At 46.5% G+C, this 18565-nt stretch overlaps 1 protein-coding gene and 1 long non-coding RNA gene across 2 annotated transcripts in view; one reads left to right on the top strand and one right to left on the bottom strand.

The window, feature by feature from the left end:
• Positions 1 to 18565, bottom strand: part of Arhgap25 (Rho GTPase activating protein 25) — a 74407-nt gene that overhangs the window by 39620 nt on the left and 16222 nt on the right. The window contains 1 exon segment of the mRNA XM_028853669.2: positions 1227 to 1426. Within this exon segment, the coding sequence (XP_028709502.1) occupies positions 1227 to 1426 (200 nt within the window).
• Positions 7413 to 18358, top strand: LOC119087631. The gene is made up of 3 exons (XR_005091115.1): positions 7413 to 8295; positions 9200 to 9369; positions 17501 to 18358. It is a non-coding gene; the product is annotated as an uncharacterized LOC119087631 (long non-coding RNA).

The following is an 18565-nucleotide window of genomic DNA, read 5'->3' as shown; positions in this document are numbered from 1 at the left end:
ACCTTAGTTTATACTCAGGAACCCACAATCATGGCTAGTGGTGGCCCGTCACATTCTCACTTCCCATTGTGAGCATCAGAATAGAGGGAACAGGGAGAAGAACCGGCCTGAGGCTGAGGAGCGCAGCTGAAGATATCCTCACCCTTAGGTGTGATGCTGTCCTTCTGCCCTGGATACCCCGAACCTGACCGCTGAACTTCAGCCCGCAGCCCCCTCCGACATTCCTAGCACCGTGACCGCTGTCTATAATACCTGTGCTGCCTGCCCAGACTCCAGTCTGTCTTAGGACACACATCTGTGTACAGCCAGCTGAAGACTGCAGTGGCTCTCCATGACCCTCGGTGTAAACGCCCAAGTCTCTGCAGTGACACTCACAACCTGCCCCCTAAACCCACACCCTGTCCTCACTGCTCTGACCTCTTCCCCTCCGGGTCTCAGCACTGGTTCTGTTACTTCTCTGACCTCTTCCCCTCTGGTTCTCAGAACTGGTTCTGTTCCTGCCACCCGGAACCCCCGGTACTCCCTACCCAGGTCACCTACGCTCCAAGCGCCAGTCTGTGGGTGGCCATTCCTCTGCCCAGGAGGCCCCTGTCCCAGAGACCCACCTGGCACCCCCTCTCCTTAGCATCTCCACCACCTGCATGATGCCAGTCTGCATTCCTGCCCCATTAAAGATCGCAGTATGTCTCCCAAACGTCCCCCTCGCCCTCTTCTCTTTGCTCACATAACTCATCCTTTTTCTAACAACTCCATGCTTCCCTTATCTGTTGGGATTATTTGCTGCTCCGTTCAGCAGATATTTCCCCTGCTTTCCTGACTGATTCACTTCACATGTCTCCAGCGGTAACTGGTGTGGGAATATTTATGCATGAATGCATGAGGCATTAAATATAGTAGTTGTCCAAGGCATAGTAATTGAACAACAACAACAACAACAACAGAGTCCCGAATCAGTTCTTCCTAGCTGCTATGATGGGCTCCCATCTCAGTGCCACCGTTACGGCGTGAGACTGGACTTGGGGTGCCCTAGGAACCCTATTGTGCTAGTGGGAATGTTTCTGCCATCCTCACACTCAGGGCATGTAGAGAAAATCTACGACAAGGCAGCAGGACCACCCAGCTGGAGGTGTCTGGCCCCACCGAGGAGGCCTGGAGGAGTGAAAGCAGCCGGTGGGCTGGGGCCAGCTCCTCCGGACCTGAAGCGAGGGCACACACCCAGCAGGTACCTGCGGCTTGGAGTCCTCTTCGTCCTTGTAGTAGTAAAGCTGCTGAGCCCTCAGCACGAAGTACCGCTGCTGCCAGTTTTTCACGATGGACCTCTGCTTCTTCAGCCAGCCCATCTTGATCGGCCTTTCCAGGGGGTTGGGGGTGCTTGGTGGATGAAAGGCCGCCATCTGCTCCCCAGTCATCACGCTCCTTGACCGAGCTATAGAGAGGAACAGACAGGCGGGCTGACTGAGGGACATGAAGCAGGGAGTCAAGAGCGGGGTGGGGTGGGTGGGGTGGGGGGCTGAGAGGAAGCCCTGCTGTCCCCCACACCCCAGAGAGGAGCCGGGGGCCCTCCTCCTGAAAGGAGCCCAATCGACCAGTGCCCGCAGTCCAGCTGTGAGCTGTGAGCTGCAGAGCGGAGATTGGCTGGGGCCTCTGAAGAGGAAGTGGCCACAGCATCTGACAGAAGGTGCTTCCTTTTCCTGCGTGGGAGTATCTGACAGAGGACAAAATAATGCCCTGCTCTGTGTCCAGTGTAAGGCCCACGCAGCTGCACAGACCACCGGAAGCTGTCCGCTTTTCTTCCATGGCTCTTCTGAGGAGCCAGCCTGTAGCTTGGGCCCCACCGCCCCATGCTGTCTCCCCCTGCCAGTCCCCGTGGACTTGGCACCTCCTGAAGTTTCTGGTCAAGTGTCATGTACCCTCCAGGCCCCGCCCACTGTGTTTACATCACTTGGCTGGCCCAAGGGCTTCGGTTGGCACATTTGTCGTATGCTTCTGGTCAGATGGTCATCACTAGCAGAAGCAGAAGTAGGGCTCGAAGCCGAGCTCCTCTGCCCACTGCATGCTGTCATTGGCTTCTGGCTTCCTACAGAGTTCTGCCTGTCATCTGATCGGGTCCTAACCTGTGCCTCCATGGTGACTCCCACCCAGAACAACTAGCTCCTTCCTTCCTGTCCCTCCAAAGTGACCCAGTCGCTCTGCTGGCTTCTAGCCAACCCTTTCTTCTAACATCTGCCTTTTTCCTCCTCTAGCCAACTCAGCAGTGGCCTTCCAGCCACTCGGAGCCACAGCCTTGTGCTGATGTTCTGGACACCAGTGTCTGGGCTCCGCTCTGCTGCTGAAGCACATCTCTAGCTCGCTGCTTCTTTAGTTAGCTTTAGTGTATCCCTGAGACACTAATAATATGGCTAAGTTATTGAGTCTATTCTCATCCTTTTTCCTTGCCTGACTAGAGAACTGGCCTTTCTCTCTTGCTTTTGACTGACACTTCTCCAAGCCCCAGTCAGTTTCCATACTAGCTAAACCGGGTTGCTGATAGTCCTTACAATGTAGAATTGCGAAGATTAAACAAACAAACAAACCATTCAGCACACTTTTAGTTGAGCAGACGCCACTCTTATTTTTGTCGATGGTGACCACTTCTAACTACAAGGATGGAGAGCATCTTTAAGTTTAAGAGCATCCTCAGTCTCTCTCACTTCAAGCTTCAAACCTCCGGATTTTACTCATTCCCATCTTTAGTAAATTTAACTGCAAACTTCTCCCCGTGGCATTTGATTGCTGCTTACCTGCCTCCTTCTAGGCCCATGGTTCTCAGCCTTCATTCATTCATGTTCGCAGCATCCTTCTGAGGACCAGGGCTTTACACAGAATGGCAGTCTGCTCCAGCGGTATCAAAACCCACCACCTCTACGATGCAGAGTGCTACAGCGCTGTGTGCGCAGAGCTCTGCCTAACTGGGCCCTTCAGTCCCACAGTCACTCTGTGTTCCTGTTATTCCTTAACTCCCACGAGGGAACTGGAGGGGTTGTAACACATGCCTGACCCAGCCTTCCGTTGGACAGCCATCAACACGGAAGAGCACACGGTCAGGGCTTGTGGAAGATAACTTTTCAGCTTGATGCCAATTTGGTTTGTAAAGAGATTGCTTTGTATCCGTGTGTCTTGACACCCCAACCAAAAAACAAACAAACAAACAAACAAAAACCAAACCAAACAAACAAACAAACAAAAAACTTGGCTTCCAAACTTTTTTCCCAGCTGACTACTCAATTCCAGAGTCTGTCACTGGCGCTGATCACTTTCTCAAAGGAACCCCCAGGGCAGTGAGATGATGAACAGGCACTGGCCGTGGAGCAACGAGGAGGAGTTGACCTGAGTGAAGGACCGAAGCCTCTGTGCAGCATTATATCTTTCTGTGTGGGAGTGTATCATGAAAAGACTCATCTGTACCAGGAAGAAGGCACACATGGACAAAAGGGAAAGTGTCCTTCACACACAAAGCTTTTGAAGAGGATGGAAGAGTGAGGTGATGGGCATTCTCTTCTGCTGTAATGGCCTCAGTTGTAAGCCCATTCCAGGGCAACTCTGATGACCACCCACCTAAAGCAACATCAGATATGGAAGAGGACCCCTTCTTGCAGCAGAGTGATGAGGAGCCTCCAGAGGACCAAATGGAACCAACACAGAAAAGGGAGAAATTGGACAAAGGCCACATGGTACCTATGAGGACACTCCCATAACCCCACAGACCTTATTAGGATCACTTCTAGAGGCAAGGAAAGTGGAAGATCTCAGAAGCACCCAGAAATGGGACAGGGATCTAAAGAAACCAGAAAGATTCTGTGGATTGGAGGGAATTTGATTAACATGGAACCTAGTGGGTAAGGTATTCTTTTATAATTTAGTTCTGGGGGAACATGACTCTTTAGGGTAAAAAACAATAGCCACACCAAAAATGATCACCCCTAAAAACATCTGTGCCCTGAAGAATGGCCTGGGAGAGGCAGGAGAAGGAGGTGTGAATGCCTGGTATTCTTAAGTATGGCCCAAAGAGGACATGATAGCCATGAGACAGGAAGACAGCACGACACCAAGACGTGGTCTAGAAAGATACCTCTCACCATATGTCCAGCCAGTGTGTCTTGAGTGCGTGCCATCATCCTACCATCCCTGATACAACAATAGGTCCAGGGTCACCCATTCCAAGTTAGAGCATGTGGAGAGACCTGTACACACTCTTCACAGCTGGAAGTCAAGCCCAGTATTGGGGGACAGTGACAGCGCAATGAGCCAGCAACTGAGCAGAGCAGCTTCCTGCCCCATCTCAGCCTCTAGCCACCAGGCAGGCCTCTTGGGGATGATGCAAGTGCTAGAGAAGCAGCCTGGTGGGTCTTGGCTTGGACTAACATTCTTTGTTACTTCTTTGGACAGCCCCTCTTTGTAGGTGATCTGCTACTGTCAATGGTTAATTCCTCGTAATAAACATGGCCATGGTGACAAGCTCTGCTGTGAGCTGGTCTGCACACCCATGGTAAGTGTTCCCCTCAGGGAAGAGGTATGAACTAGGTAGGCATGGCTACAGAGCAGGCTACAGGGAACAAGGGAAGGAGAGTGAGGCCACAACCGCCCAGTGTTTGTAGAATTCCCTGCAAGAGCAGGGTGAGGGCTTCAATGAGGCCAGGAACCCAGGAGAGATAAAACAAGTGCCCAGCTAGCACTGTGCTAGACAATACAGCAGTAGTCACCGTGAGTGGCTGTAGGCAGTTACATGTGTTAGGGTAAACAGAATTAAGTAAAAACACATTTCCATCAGCCATGCTTCAAGTGCTCAGTAGCCAATGGACTACTGGGCCCAAAGAAGTGGCCTTTAGGTGTAGAGTGAGGCTTCAACCTTCTTCTGAGAGGGAAAAGAGGAGCCATTTCATGCCACTGAGCAAGGGGAGACCATCACAAAACATAAGCATGTTATGCGATTAGATTGTCCATGCTGAATTTTAGTGTGCACCGAGAGAAGAGAAATAGAAGATGTGTGGACCCAGGGTTTTCTTTCTGCACAGAAGTTAGCTTATTTTTGCCCCAAGTTGTAACAAGCGAAGATTAAAGAAGGAAGTATGAGCAGAGAAGTTGCCTCGGAAACACGGCCACTTCCTCTTCCTCTCCCATCTGCTGACCCACTGACCTGAAAAATAACCACAAACTTTCCTAGGCCCACCTTTGAAGTATCTCTACCGTGAGCTCTCCAGTCACCCCCGTCAAGGCTGTGCTTTGGGGGGCTGTGGGTGCAGGGAAGAGGTTCACCAGGATTTAAAGCTGGGAGGGCCTGTGGATATTTTCTCACCATGATCTGTGCATCACCGTGGAAACCCGTCTGAATGAACTAGAAAGGGGAGGAGAATTCCTCCAGATGGCTTCCCTCCAGACAGCTCTGTTGGGTTACAGACCCATCACCAGGGTTACAGACCCATCACTGCTTACAGGCACCAGGGAAATTCTCAAGTTCACCACATGGCTAGTCAAACTCACCACCCTCCCCCTTCGCATCATCTGCCATTCCTGCCTTGTGCTCACGAACATACCCCAGCTGCCTGCCTTCTCTGGCCTCTACAACTGGTGTCCCATGATTGTCCCTATGACTGTGGCTCCTGCAGTCAGCACTGATGAGACTGCTGATGCTGTGACCCTTCTTAAGCACAGACTTAGGTGTCTCCTGACTACAAATCTCCCCCGAACCCAGCACCTCTCTGCTAGAGATCAGGTATAAACACCCTGTCCATGGACCTGAGGGCTGTGTGCCTTTCTACATATTTTCTGTTCTTCCTACACATCCAGCCTGCAGGATAGTATGCTCCTTGCATGGATTTCCTCTTAAAAAGTTCTTGCCCATCCTTTGAGACTCACATCAGGCCACATCTCCATGATCCAGCAGCTAAACCTGCCAGTTTTCCAGCCCTGTCCCTTCTTCACTGGGGACATGTGTGTAGAGCAGCATTTTTTTTTACCCTGCCTGGTAGATTTCGTACCCTGTCTCCCTCTCCACTTGCAGTATAAGAGGACAAGGATGCTGTTTCTGTGCCTGTCCTTGCTCATCCTGTATCTTGGTCGTCCCCCCCACCCCGTGATCAGCAGGCAGGAAGAGGTAGAGAGGTACACAGGCTTCTGTCACAGTGGCCGTGACTGAGTCTCCATCTAACCTACTCTATGACATGTTTCTTTTTTCATGAGATTGTGAGCATCAGAGGCACTTGGTATGTGGTTAACCTATAAGAGCTTAACCATGATACTGGACATATCTCAGCTAGTGCCTATTTTTAAAACATAAGACTTGACCAGCACTCAGGAGGCAGAGGCTGGTGGATCTCTGTGACTTTGAAAAAGAAGAAGAAAAGAAGCCGGTGCTGTGAACATTGTTATTGTTAATGTGCAGTTAATTTAATGTCAATCGAGATGGCAGACTAGAAGAGTAAAGGGTAAAAGGGGGAGAGAGCCGGAAGTGGGAAACTAGCAGGACATCACACAGTATCCAGGTGTGACACACAGGCCTGGATTAGGGAGGAATTACAACTGAGAGTGGACAGACAGACTGAGGACAGAATGAACGAGGAAGAGCCCCGAGTCTCCGAGGCTTGGGGTTTGCAAAGCTCAGGAAAGCTAGCCTTCCCACTGCTCAGACAGTCCACGTTGCCGAACCCTTGATGGGCTGCAGGATAGTGTCAGCCCCTAAACCATGGACCTCCCTGCCGCAAGAAACCCTTAGAGCCCCAAGACCTAACTGCAGGGGCAAGGTGGAGAGGGCCTTAGAGGACAAGAGTGCTTGGCTTGCAGCCACCCCAGAGTTCTGGGGTTTAACAGGTAAGGGTCTGGATCAAGAGAGGCTAGAAGGAAGAATTTAACTAACACGGAAACCTCACATCAGAAAAATGAGGCGGTGGATCTTCAGAAGTCAGCAGGGCTGCACACAGCAGCAGCTGGCCCAGAGGGGAGCGGCCATCACCGGGGGCTAGGGATACAGTCCTCCGTACAAGAGGAGCATGCTGCTTCCCTCAGGACATGTGAGAGAGCCACCAAGTAGGAGTGCCATGCCGTGAGAGTGGTGTCGATGAGAGTGCCACACGGTGAGAGTGCCACACATTGAGAGTGCCACACAGTAAGTGCCACATAGTAAGTGCCACACGGTGAGAGTACCATATGGCCTAGAAGAGGTCTGGCCAGCACACAGTCCTTGGTGAGTATTTAGTGAATGTATGAAATGAGCATTTCAGGATGCACTGACAGCTATCATCAAGAAGCTTCATATTTGTAGGAAGTAATGGCAAATTTTCCTATTTGTGGGACTTCTAGGTGTGTTCACTTGTACCAGTGCAGGCAGTGGCTGGTACAAGGAATGATGCCTACTCCAGTAATAATAGGCCGCCGGTTACTTAACACATATCAGGTACTTACAAGTACCTGCTTTGGTGCGGGACTCCAAATGTCTCCATTACTTCCATGCCCACACCAGCTCTTCATTACGTAGTACCTGAATTCGACCTCCATTTTAAATACAAGGGTCTGAAGTCCAGAGAGCCGAAGCGGTTATCTCCAGCTAGTGGAAATCTGATTTTAAAACCAACTATCCATGCTCAGGCCAAGAGACCCAGAAAAGAGCGGCATCCTGTGGTGAAGAGAGCTGCCCACATCACCAACCAAGGTGGTTCTAGAGTAAGAAAGTGTGCCGAGGACAGAGACAACCGTGCTTCATCTGGGCAGGCGCAAAGCCCTGGGGACCGACCACAGGAAGCTCCTGGTCTTTGTGAGCCTCTGCGTTGTAACAGGACGTTGGGAGCTGAGTAATTTACCCAGAACAGAGACCATTTGCTTTCCAGTTCTGAAGGCTGCTCATGGCCCCAGCCTTTGAGCTACAATGTCCCATGGTGAGAGAGCAGGAGGAAGGGGCAGGCAAATTAAGAGCGAGTTGGAGTCACTTTGTAACAACCTGTTCCCTAGATAAAGGCATCGCTCCACTCCTGAGGAGAGTCTGTGACAATCACCTGTGGTGAGGCTCCACCTCCAAACACTGCTGCACTGTAGACTGACTCCCCAATATGTGAACCTGGGGGACAGACTCAAGCCATAGGACACCCACCTGGCCCCACCCAAGTTGCCTCAAGCACTGCATATAAACAACCTCATGTTTCTGCTTCCGCCCAGCGCATCATTTGTGACACTCATCGGGCCTTGAAGAAACACTGACAGAGAAGGGTGCTGAAACCTCAAACCTGCCACCAGGCTTTGCTGACACCACCCGGAAGATGGACATATTAGGTAATCCTGCTGCGTCTCACCAGCTCACTGCCCACGCTCATTGGAAGACCATATGCTAATTGAAACCTAGTGTGGGCATGGAGTGGGAAGGAGAGTGCTGAGATAGCCCAGCTCTACCCCAGGCAGAGGGAGCTGCTGAGGTACCCTCTGAGCAGTAAAGCTATTGCTACCTCAACTTTGTCTTCGCTTGGGTATGACGAGTATCACCACTTACACAGACAACAGGCCGTGTGAGCCTGGAAGCAGCAGAGGGACTTCTTCTGTCTGCTCTGAAACGACACACGAACCTTCCCTGAACATTCATGTTTATCTAACGCCTGGAATTGTCCCCTGAATGCCTGCCTTTGCTGCCCAGGACTGGAGTGCATTTTGCTTTCGCCATCTGATGGAAATGTCTTTCATGTTAGTTAGGGGACCTTGACAACTGCAGAGCAGAGCCTGCCTTGGAAAGGATTATTGTATAGATAGGATGTTGTCTCAGTAGTAACAAAAGAGGTACTGACAATGGAAGTGTGTGTGTGTGTGTGTGTGTGTGTGTGTGTGTGTGTGTGTGTGTGTTGTAGAAGGGGAGGGAGTGGGAGTAGGAGAGGGGTGGGGATTAGAAGGGCTTGGATTTCTGCTGCTTTTTATTTATTCAGCAGCCCTAGAAACCCAGGCTAGGAACCAGCCTCAGGCTCAAAATATTTCCTGCCTTCAGGAGAATTCTCCTAGTCTGGGTTACCTCTCAGGATACCTTTGTGGTGTTCACATTTTGGAGCTTTCATGGTTCTTAGGGCCATAGAGTGCCATCGCCTCTCTTGGGTCTGTGTGTGTTTCCATCAGTTGCTACAGCTTCCTAGCTCTCTCTCTCTCTTTTTTTCTTTTCTTCTTCTCTTCTCTCTCTCTCTCTCTCTCTGCATAACAGGAAACCAAGTGTAATAACAAGAAGTTTTGCAGAGTTGTGAACACTTCCTACTAAGCAAGGCCTCTTCCTCAGCGCAGACACTAGGAGAGACATGGCAATGGGTAGCAAAGGAGCCCTCGAAGACAAAGCAGCTGTGTCTCTGGCTGTCAAGAAGTTCCCTGCCTCCCCAGGTAGGAGTGTGAGGAAGAATGCTCCAATCTACGGGACTGTGGGATAATTAGAGCCGTGAGCTACCCAGTGGCAAGAGTTAAATTAAGAGTTATGCCCTTCTCCCCCATATCAAAACTAGCCATTTTAGGTAAGAATTTTGCTTTATTATCCACTAACATTCATAAATAAATAGTGTGTTAGGGTGCTTGAAGTCTCTGCATTTTTTACATGTGAGGGCCTTCCACAGGCATAGTCCCTCCAGGAAAACAATACTCCAGATCCATCAAGATCTGAGTCTTGGGGGCCACAGGCCTTTGTCCTTCATCAGACATTGCTCTAGGTGGTTCCTGGGGCCCCTGGACTTTGGGAAGAATACTTTCTGCCTTGAACCTTACCCAGTGTATAAACAACCATTGGGGTGTGACGGCCAGTGATACAGCATGATGAAAGGATCCCATATCTCATTAGAAATTAAACTAATTCATGTGTGATCAGAAGGCTGATGACCTAAGATATTGATTAGTGTTGTTAAGCATGGTCAAAGCAACATGGTTAGGAAATAAAATATCCATATTTTTTAAAGATGTTTATTTCAGCATGAAGCAAAGGGTTACACTGTGTGTGGAATTTGCCTTAAAATATCTCAGTAAAGAAGAAATAAAGGGATATATTCAAAGGTGACAACCTCAATAAACACTGAATTTCAGAAAGAGGATATACAGGGGTGTGTTTGGGGTGCACATACTAGAGTTTCTGATATGAAGAATGCCTCCTGCAGGTCACTATGCTCAAGCACAGAAGGCCCGAGGGGAAAATAAAGAAGGAGCAACTTTTGAATCCCTACCCCCATCCTTAGTCCTGGCACTTAGGTCTCTGACCTCTAACGACAGTGCTCCTTTACAACTGCTGTTGAAGTGGCCAAGCCTATCTCAGCAGCAACCAAAAGAAAATCTGAAAAGAGTGAAACAAAATCTGAAGTTGTAGGTGGAGAGAGAGGGAGGGAAGGAGGGAGGGAGGGAGGGAGAGAGGGAAGGAGAGAGGCCACTGCACACAAAATACAAGGGAAACAGTGAAGAAAAAAGTCTCTACATGGTAAAAAAAGAAAGACTTCTAAAGCAGTTTATAAAGTTAAATACTTAAATAAAGTTAGACAGGTTTCCTGTTCTGTCACTCATCTGTGCCAAATGTCTAGACAATCCTAGGAATGCAGGGACACTTAAATAACTGGTTTATATCATCCATAGTTAAGACAAATTTTTAAATCGCCGTGTTCTCAAAAAACTGTGAACTTGTATGCAATATATTCATCATCAGCCTTACTGAGAGTCAAAGTCAAGAATGGAGGGCTCCGTTCTTGCCCTGGTGTGTTGGAGCGCTCCTACAGTCACAGCATTGTCAATTACGTAGTTTTCCTTCCTTCTGTTATATGGTTTGTTATAGTGATTGACGTTTTAAGGCTGAGTCATCCTGGAGTTCCAGTAATGAATTCCATCATGACAATGCATGGCCTTTGATATTGTGGAATCCACCATGATTGTATTTTGTTGGAAATGTTTACAACAATACTATAAAAGACAACAGTTTGTTGTTTTCTTGGAGTATTTTTGGCTAGCTTTGATTTCAGGATGCTGCTACCTTCTAAAATGAGCTGGGAAGTATAGACGAATTTCTAAACAGTCTTATAAAATAAGAAACACAGAGCCAAATATAGGGGTGAAAGCTGTAGAGATGAGGGAAATAATGAGAGTCACCAGCTAACTTTAGCTCACCATGCCACCCTGTAGCTTCCCAAGAGAGAGAGCTACTTCCTATCTATCCAAGCTTTTATTGCCTTGCTGTTCTGCCCTCTCATTGGCTCTTAGCCCAGTTACCTCACTTCCTTGTCACTGCCTGTCTATACAGACCTCCGTCTCTATGGTTGATACTGTGATTAAAGGCATGTGTCACCACACTTGGTTGTTCCCTAGTGTGTCCTTGAACACACAGAGACTCTGCTTGCCATGTGATTGCATTAAGGGCGTGTGCTACCACTGCCTGACTTTTGTTTATGGCTGGCTGTGTCCTCTGATCTCCAGGCAAATTTTATTTATTAACATACAAATGAAATATCAACACATTTCAGCACAAATAAAATATCACCACAGGGAAGTTTCTCTTAAATTTTTTGGGAAAGAGATCAATTAGTGCCAGTCATTTTTAAAAACTTGATGGCAGGGCTGGAAAATGTCTCAGCGGTTAAAAGCACTGGCTACTCTTCCAGAGGATCCAGATTTTGTTCCCAGCACCCACCTGGTGGTTCACAACCATGTGTAACTCCAGTTCCAGGAGAGTTGATGCCCTCTCCTGGCTTCCAAGGGTACCAGGCACACAGCCATGCATGAAGGCACAACAGTCATCCACAAAAAATATAAAATAAAAATACATTTAAAAACAAAGATTTGATGGAGTTCACTGGTAAAGTATCAGGTCTTTCCTGTGTTGGAATTGCGATTACTGATTTAATCTCAACCATAGTTGTAGGTTTCTTTTTTAAATTCCTTAGTTCTTCCTGGACGAGTCTTGGTAGTGTGGCATATCTGGGACTTTCTTCCATCGACTCTAGTCATCAAGTTGCTGATATGTAACTGTCCAGTGTACTAACTTTCATTACTTGTGTGTCTGTGGAACAGGTGGCAATGTTTCCAATTCCATTTTTTATTTCAGTAACTTGAGCCTTTTCTAGAAGGGGTTCTTCTATAGGTCCAGTGCATTTTGATCACTGTGAGTGTGGTTGTCCTTGCTTTCTTTCAGTTAGTATTTGCAGGGAAGGTTTCCCAAAGCTTTCACTTTTAATCTACTGTGTTTTTGTGTACACAGTGAACCTCTTGTAGACAGCTTATGTTTGGGTCATGTTTTCTTCTAAATTCAGAAAAATCTCTATTTTGTCATTTACATTCAAAGTAATCATTGATGACGTTGGACTTAATTCTGTACATTTGCTACTCATTTCTCACATTCCTTATAGCATTTGGTCCCTCATTTTTCTCTATTGCTATCTTATTTAATTGAATTTTTACATCAAAGGGTTTAAATTTCTCATTTCTCTTGCATATGTTATTTATCTATTTTATATTGATTATGATTGGAATTGAATTTAATAGTCCAAATATATTCCATTTTAAATTGAATTTATCCCAACTTCACTTTAATAATATGCAAATACGGTTCTTTAATGCCTGTGCCCCTATGCCTTCAGGTCTGAATATCATCAAATTATATTTTTATATCTTATAATTCCAAGAAAATTAACTTTTTAATCTTAAAAGTTTTAATCTCTTAAATTATTACAAAACTGCATAGTTTATAAACCAAAATTGCTATTATGTTAGTGTCTAGAGTAATCTTTACACATTTAAACCATGCAGAAAAAAGGGAGAGTTTCACAGCACTGTTATAACTTGTTTAGTAACTGTAGGTCACACACACACATTTTCTGTGGTCTGAATGTCTCTGTTGTCTTGGGTTACAGTTAAAAACCTTCCACTTGGACCTGCTGCATGAGACTAACAAATTCCCTTAGCTTTTGTTTCTCTAGGAACGTCTTGCCTTCTCTCCCACTTTTTAAAATTGCCCTTTATTTACTTATCTACTTAGAGTGTGTGTGACACACATGCACACATGCACACATGTGCCCGCACAAGCTTCATAGAGCACATGTGGAGATCAGAGGTGTCTTAGTTTGGGTCTCTATTGCTATGAAGAGACATCATGGCCACAGCAACTCTTATAAAGGAAACATTTAATTAGGGTGGCTCATTTATAGTTTCAAGGTTCAGTCCATTATGATCATAACAGGGAACATGGCAGCATGCAGGCAGATGTGGTGCTGGAGCTGAGAGTCTTACATCTTGCAGGCAACAGGAAGTCGACTGCCTGTCACACTGAGTGAAGCTTGAGAAAAGACCTCAAAGCCCACCCCCACAGTGACACACTTCCTCCAACAAAGCTACACCTCCCTTTGGGGGCCATTTTCTTTCAAACCACCACCAGGGGTCAGGTCTTTCCTTCTACCATGTGGGTCCCAGGGACTGAACTCAGGTCATCTGGTTTGGTGGAAGGCATCTTTATCTGAGTTGAATTAGCATTATTGAAGGGTAATTTTGCTGGATGTAAGATTCTTGGTCAATAGTTCCTCTTCTTCTAGAAGGTTGAAGCTATCAAACCACTGCTTTTTGGATTACAAAGCTTCTGATGAGAAATTTTCTCACAATCTTATCAAGTATCCCTTGTAGGTGATCAATCGCTTCTCCCCATCTGCTTTGAAATTTCTCTTTATCATTCTTTTCTGAAAATTTGGTTGTAATGCCTCTCTCTGGGCCCTTGAGTTCCTCACACTTGTAATTAACTCAGCTTCTTGGATCTTTATATTCATGTCTTTCTTCAAGTGTGGGAAGTTTTCAGTTATTATTTCCTCAGACATCCTCCCTTCCCCTTTCTCTCTTCCCCTGGGACTTTCATAATGAGTGTGCCACTCTGTTGCTCGTGTCCTACAGACCCCTTAGGTTCTGAGCATTTTCTTTAATCTGGCTTATATTCCCCAAACTTGACAATTTCCACTGCCCTAATCTGGAGTTTGCAGATTCTTTTTTCTTCCTCCTCATGTATGGTTTTGAAACCCTCTGGTAAGATTTTCATTTCATTTATAGTAATTTTTAGCTTCAGCATTTCTTTTAATTTTCTTTTACATTTTATATTTCTTTTTCACAGACAATTTCTGTTGATCTATTTTCCTTTTGAAAAGGCCATACCTCCTTGTTTCTTTATATACTTGGTTATTTTTTCCTGTAAAAATAAAGAAGGAAGGAGAGAGAGAGAGAGAGAGAGAGAGAGAGAGAGAGAGAGAGAGAGAGAGAAAGAAAGAAAGAAAGAAAGAAAGAAAGAAAGAAAGAAAGAAAGAAAGAAAGAAAGAAAGAAAGAAAGAAAGAAAGAAAGAAAGAAAGAAAGAAAGAAAGACTCAGCATTTGAACTTAATAATGTGACTCTGGAAATCAGATTGTCCCCTCTTCAGGGTTTTCTGCCTGTATGTTTGTGGTCAGAGCACAGATTCCTATCATTTGGTGACTCAATCTCTTTGTCCACCCTGGCTCCAGCAAGCTGCTCAGGGAATACATTCAGAGTTGCCTGCCACAAGGCTGGTTATGAGAGACAGATGAGGACTCATGTGCCAAGACCTTGAATTTACCAAAATTAAACACAATTTACCACTCAGACCTTCTCCTGAGAAACTGAAGCCTCCATGAGACTCAGAGTTCCAAAATAGTTGCACTGGGTGGATTCTGCAAGGTTGGTGCCCAGGTGGGAAGACAGATTGCTGGTACTTTTGTCCTTGTCCCAGTATCCTCCATGGGTTATGTTTTAGGGGATAATTTCATTCAACTAAACCTAGCCAAAAAAAAAAAAAAAAAAAATAGAAATGTGTTGAAAATAAAAATAGCTCATATAATAAACTGACTTGGGATATATTTATACAAAAGCAAATGTTTAATTTTTATTTATTATTATTGGGTTCTGATGTATGTGTTTGTACACGTGCATATGTGTGAGCATGTGTGCACATGTCACAGTGTATATGTGAATAACTGGAGGTCAGAGTACAGCTGTCCTCTCCTGCTACTGTGGAATCTGGATGGGCCCATACTCAAGTTATCAGGCTTATGTGGCAAGTACTTTTACCAAGGAGCCACCTTGATGGCATGGGTAAACATTTTAATATGAATTGAAAATAAAATTAGGGAAAAGGCAACTGTCTCATGCACTTCTGAATGAATTACTCCTTTGCTCCTCTGATGTTGTATCTCAGCCATTGTCCTCTCTGCTTCTTTTCCTTGGCATTTCCTTCTCACATCAGCTGTGAACGGGGATGATTTAAAGTCAGGCCCAAGGGAAGCGGGAGGGAGTTGTTCTTAGATTCAGGAAACGCCTCCAAGGATATCTGCACTTTTAGTATGTGGGAAGATGTCCCACAACACAAACATAAACAAACAGCTCAGTCTTAAATGGGAAATGCCAGTTGATACGTGACCGCGTTTGGTTATTCTGGGGGTAGAAGCGTTTGGTGCATGAGTGTCCAGAGGATGCAGAGTGATATTCCAGAATGTTACACCATAAAATTTGCACTAGCTACCCCAATCTTCCATTGCTTTTGACCGAGTGATAGAAGATACTCTGGAAAATGCTGTTTTTAGGATCATTGGGAAGCCAGGGAAAGGAGGACTTAGAGCTCAGACACAGGAAACCCGTATTTGTTATGTCTAGTTGTGGGTGTGTTCTTTCAAGCAGTACTAAGGAAGAAAACATGAAAGATGTTTCTAAGTCACTGCAGGAAGAAGGCGAAGGAAAGACTCAGAGTCCCTAATATTTATAGAATGTGTTTGTTACTCCCAGAGTATCCTGGGCTGAGATGATGAATACCAACTCCCAACACTAAAACCATACTCCACTCGGGAAAAAGTTGACACTACATTCCACCAGGATCAACACTTTTCACTCTTTGGTACGCATTAAGAGATGGAAAAGCAGGTAACAGAGTGGGAGGAAGTACCTCCCATCACACATCTGACTAAAGGCTTGTATTTAGAATACACGTTTGTAGACTCTTGACTGTGGCTGGTACTCCACTTACTCTTCCCAGCCTGCTGCCTTCTTACAGTATAGTCGATAAAATATTCTCCAAAAAAGAAAAAAAAAAAAGGAGATGGAGGAAGAAGATAAGGGGAGTGGGGAGGGGAGAGGAATGGCGGGGATGGGGGGGGGGGGGGAAGAACAATCAAAACTCATCACTGAGAAAACAGGTCAAGTTAAAAAATGGCCAAACTATTTGAAGTGACACTTTGTCAGATGAAAAGATGTGATACATCATTAGTCACTTGGAAGATTTAAAATAAAACCACAGTGGGATGCCAACATAAACATAGTAGAATGGCTATGGCAAAGTTTAAAGCACACTGGCAAGCAAGGAGGAGCAGGTGCTCCCTTAGGAGGCGGAGGCGGATCAGACAGGAAGTGGCGCTGCCCCTTTGGCGAACAACCAACAAGTATTTTGTAGAGTTAAACTCAGACTCCTCAGTAGTCGAGCTCCTCAGCGTTTACCGGAGAGAAATGAAACATCATGGTCACGGAAGGTCTCTCTGTAGAGATCTATCACAGTTTATGCGTTAGTCTCTATCAGTCAGAAACAGCTCCAGTGTCCCTTCTAGAGGTGAGGATGCGGAGGGTGATTTTTCTGCCACCCTTTATATGGATCAAATAAGTAACTGCAAGAACAGTACTCGCCCTCCCCCTCAACAGTGAGGACGAGGAAAACAACAACAAATGAAATTCAAGACTGAGTCTATACTACCACAGTGTCTTAGTTCATGAGGGGGCTGCTGGCCACCTGCACCGGCTAGCGGAGCACATCAGCAGGAGTCCCTGCCACTCTGGCTGGGCTTGCTGCCACCTGGAGGCTCTGTCAGTTCATAAAGGCTGACAGCAGTGGCTGTCTAGAAACCTGCACTCAAGCAGCAAAAAGCAGCCCTAGGAACGTCCATCAGTTGTTACTTGTATTGGCCCAGCCCATGGAGTTTGGGCTAGTCCAACAAGACCTGTGGCATGCTTTCCCACCAGCCCGGCCGTTTCTTCTGCATCCTTTTACATATAACATTCAGAAAACACCCTAGATGAGAGGTGGGAGCCACCTGTCTTGTAAATGTCTGGACCAGCTGTCACAAGATTTCTTAAGAGGGAAGGGCTTTCTTTCTTTGCACTTAGAAACACACAGCAGTGTTTTTAACCTTTGTGAGGTTACAGATGGCACTGGGAGCATGCATGTTCACGTGCATTTCTTTATACAACCTCTAGGGGGCGTGCATTCACTGAAACCAGTCCGTGAGCACAAAGGGAAAAATCTTGATTGTAGGCTTGATATCTATGTTATCTAGGGATCATTTAAGCTACTCTGACACCATTTGGAACAGAAAGGGAGCTAGCAGGTCATGTGTACGAAAAGGAAGGGGAAAACCGTTGCCCACAAGGGGGCAGTACTTGCCTTCTTAGGCTGTACCAAATGCCAGTGTGGCTCTTAGCTGTGTTTATCCATGCTGAGTACCCTCTGCCTTCCCATTTTGCCCTTAGCACCACTTTTGGGCTTTATACACTGGAGTTTCCTGGTCCCTCCCACTCCTGCTCTTCTCCATCCAAAGTCCTTGGCTATGAAGCTTGCGTTGGGAGTGAGAAAACCAAACTCAGAAAATGGCCAGCAGCCCTGACGACCTCGTGTGTGAGCAAACCCTCCAGCTTCTCTGGGCAACTGAGGACAAACATGTGGGTGCAGACCCCCCCTCCCCCCGAGGACAAGTGAGAAACAATGAAAGTCACAAGTGGAGGGCATGGTCTGGAGTCTGCATTGCAGTTCTTGGAGGCTCTAAGTCAGTTCACACTTAAAGCAGGTGAGCCGGGGGCCAGGGAGGGAAAAGGGGTGCAGGAGGGAAAGGAGATGCAGCCGCCTCTTCTCCTGGGACCTGTGGGCACATGGCTCCATCTCTATTGTCCCTTCATACCCTTCCACACGCTCACAAAGAAATGACCACCTTTGATTTTAACAAAAGTCTGTTGTTGTTACCTCACGGACAGTTGCACATTACTCAAATTTTTTTTTTTCTAGAATACAGGCAGTCCTTTAGTGAGATATACATTGTTAGAAAATAAAAGGTTTCAGAAGTCAGAATCACTTTAATGAAGCAACATAGTTATAAGCTTTCAGTTCCTGCTCTAGGTCCCCCTCAGTCAGCCTAAGTGGTGCCTGGTGCTGAGGCTCCCCCTCCAGTCAGCCTAAGTGGTGCCTGGTGCTGAGGCTATCTGACAGCACCAAGAACAGCAAACCTCAAACCCTGCCACGTGTCTGATCACCCGGACCGGGCCGGTGAAAGGCTGAGTTTCCAGGGCTGGTGAGATCGCCCAGGAGGCAAAAGCGCTTGCTCTGCAAGCCTGAGCACGGGACTTCAGTCCCTAGACCTCACACTAGAAAGAGAGACCTGACTCTCGAAAGTTTTCCTCTGGCTTGTATGCACAAGTGGCATAATTCATGCACTCACACACACACAATAGTAATTAACTTAAAAATCTAAAATCTCTTGAGTTTCCAGCTCCTACCCCAGGTCACTTTGGTTGGCATCCCTGGTATGGAAATTTAGCAGAGGC

This window comes from Peromyscus leucopus, chromosome 3, assembly GCF_004664715.2.
Source record: "Peromyscus leucopus breed LL Stock chromosome 3, UCI_PerLeu_2.1, whole genome shotgun sequence".
Classification (NCBI taxonomy): domain Eukaryota; kingdom Metazoa; phylum Chordata; class Mammalia; order Rodentia; family Cricetidae; genus Peromyscus; species Peromyscus leucopus.
This window is presented reverse-complemented; position numbering and strand designations above follow the sequence as displayed.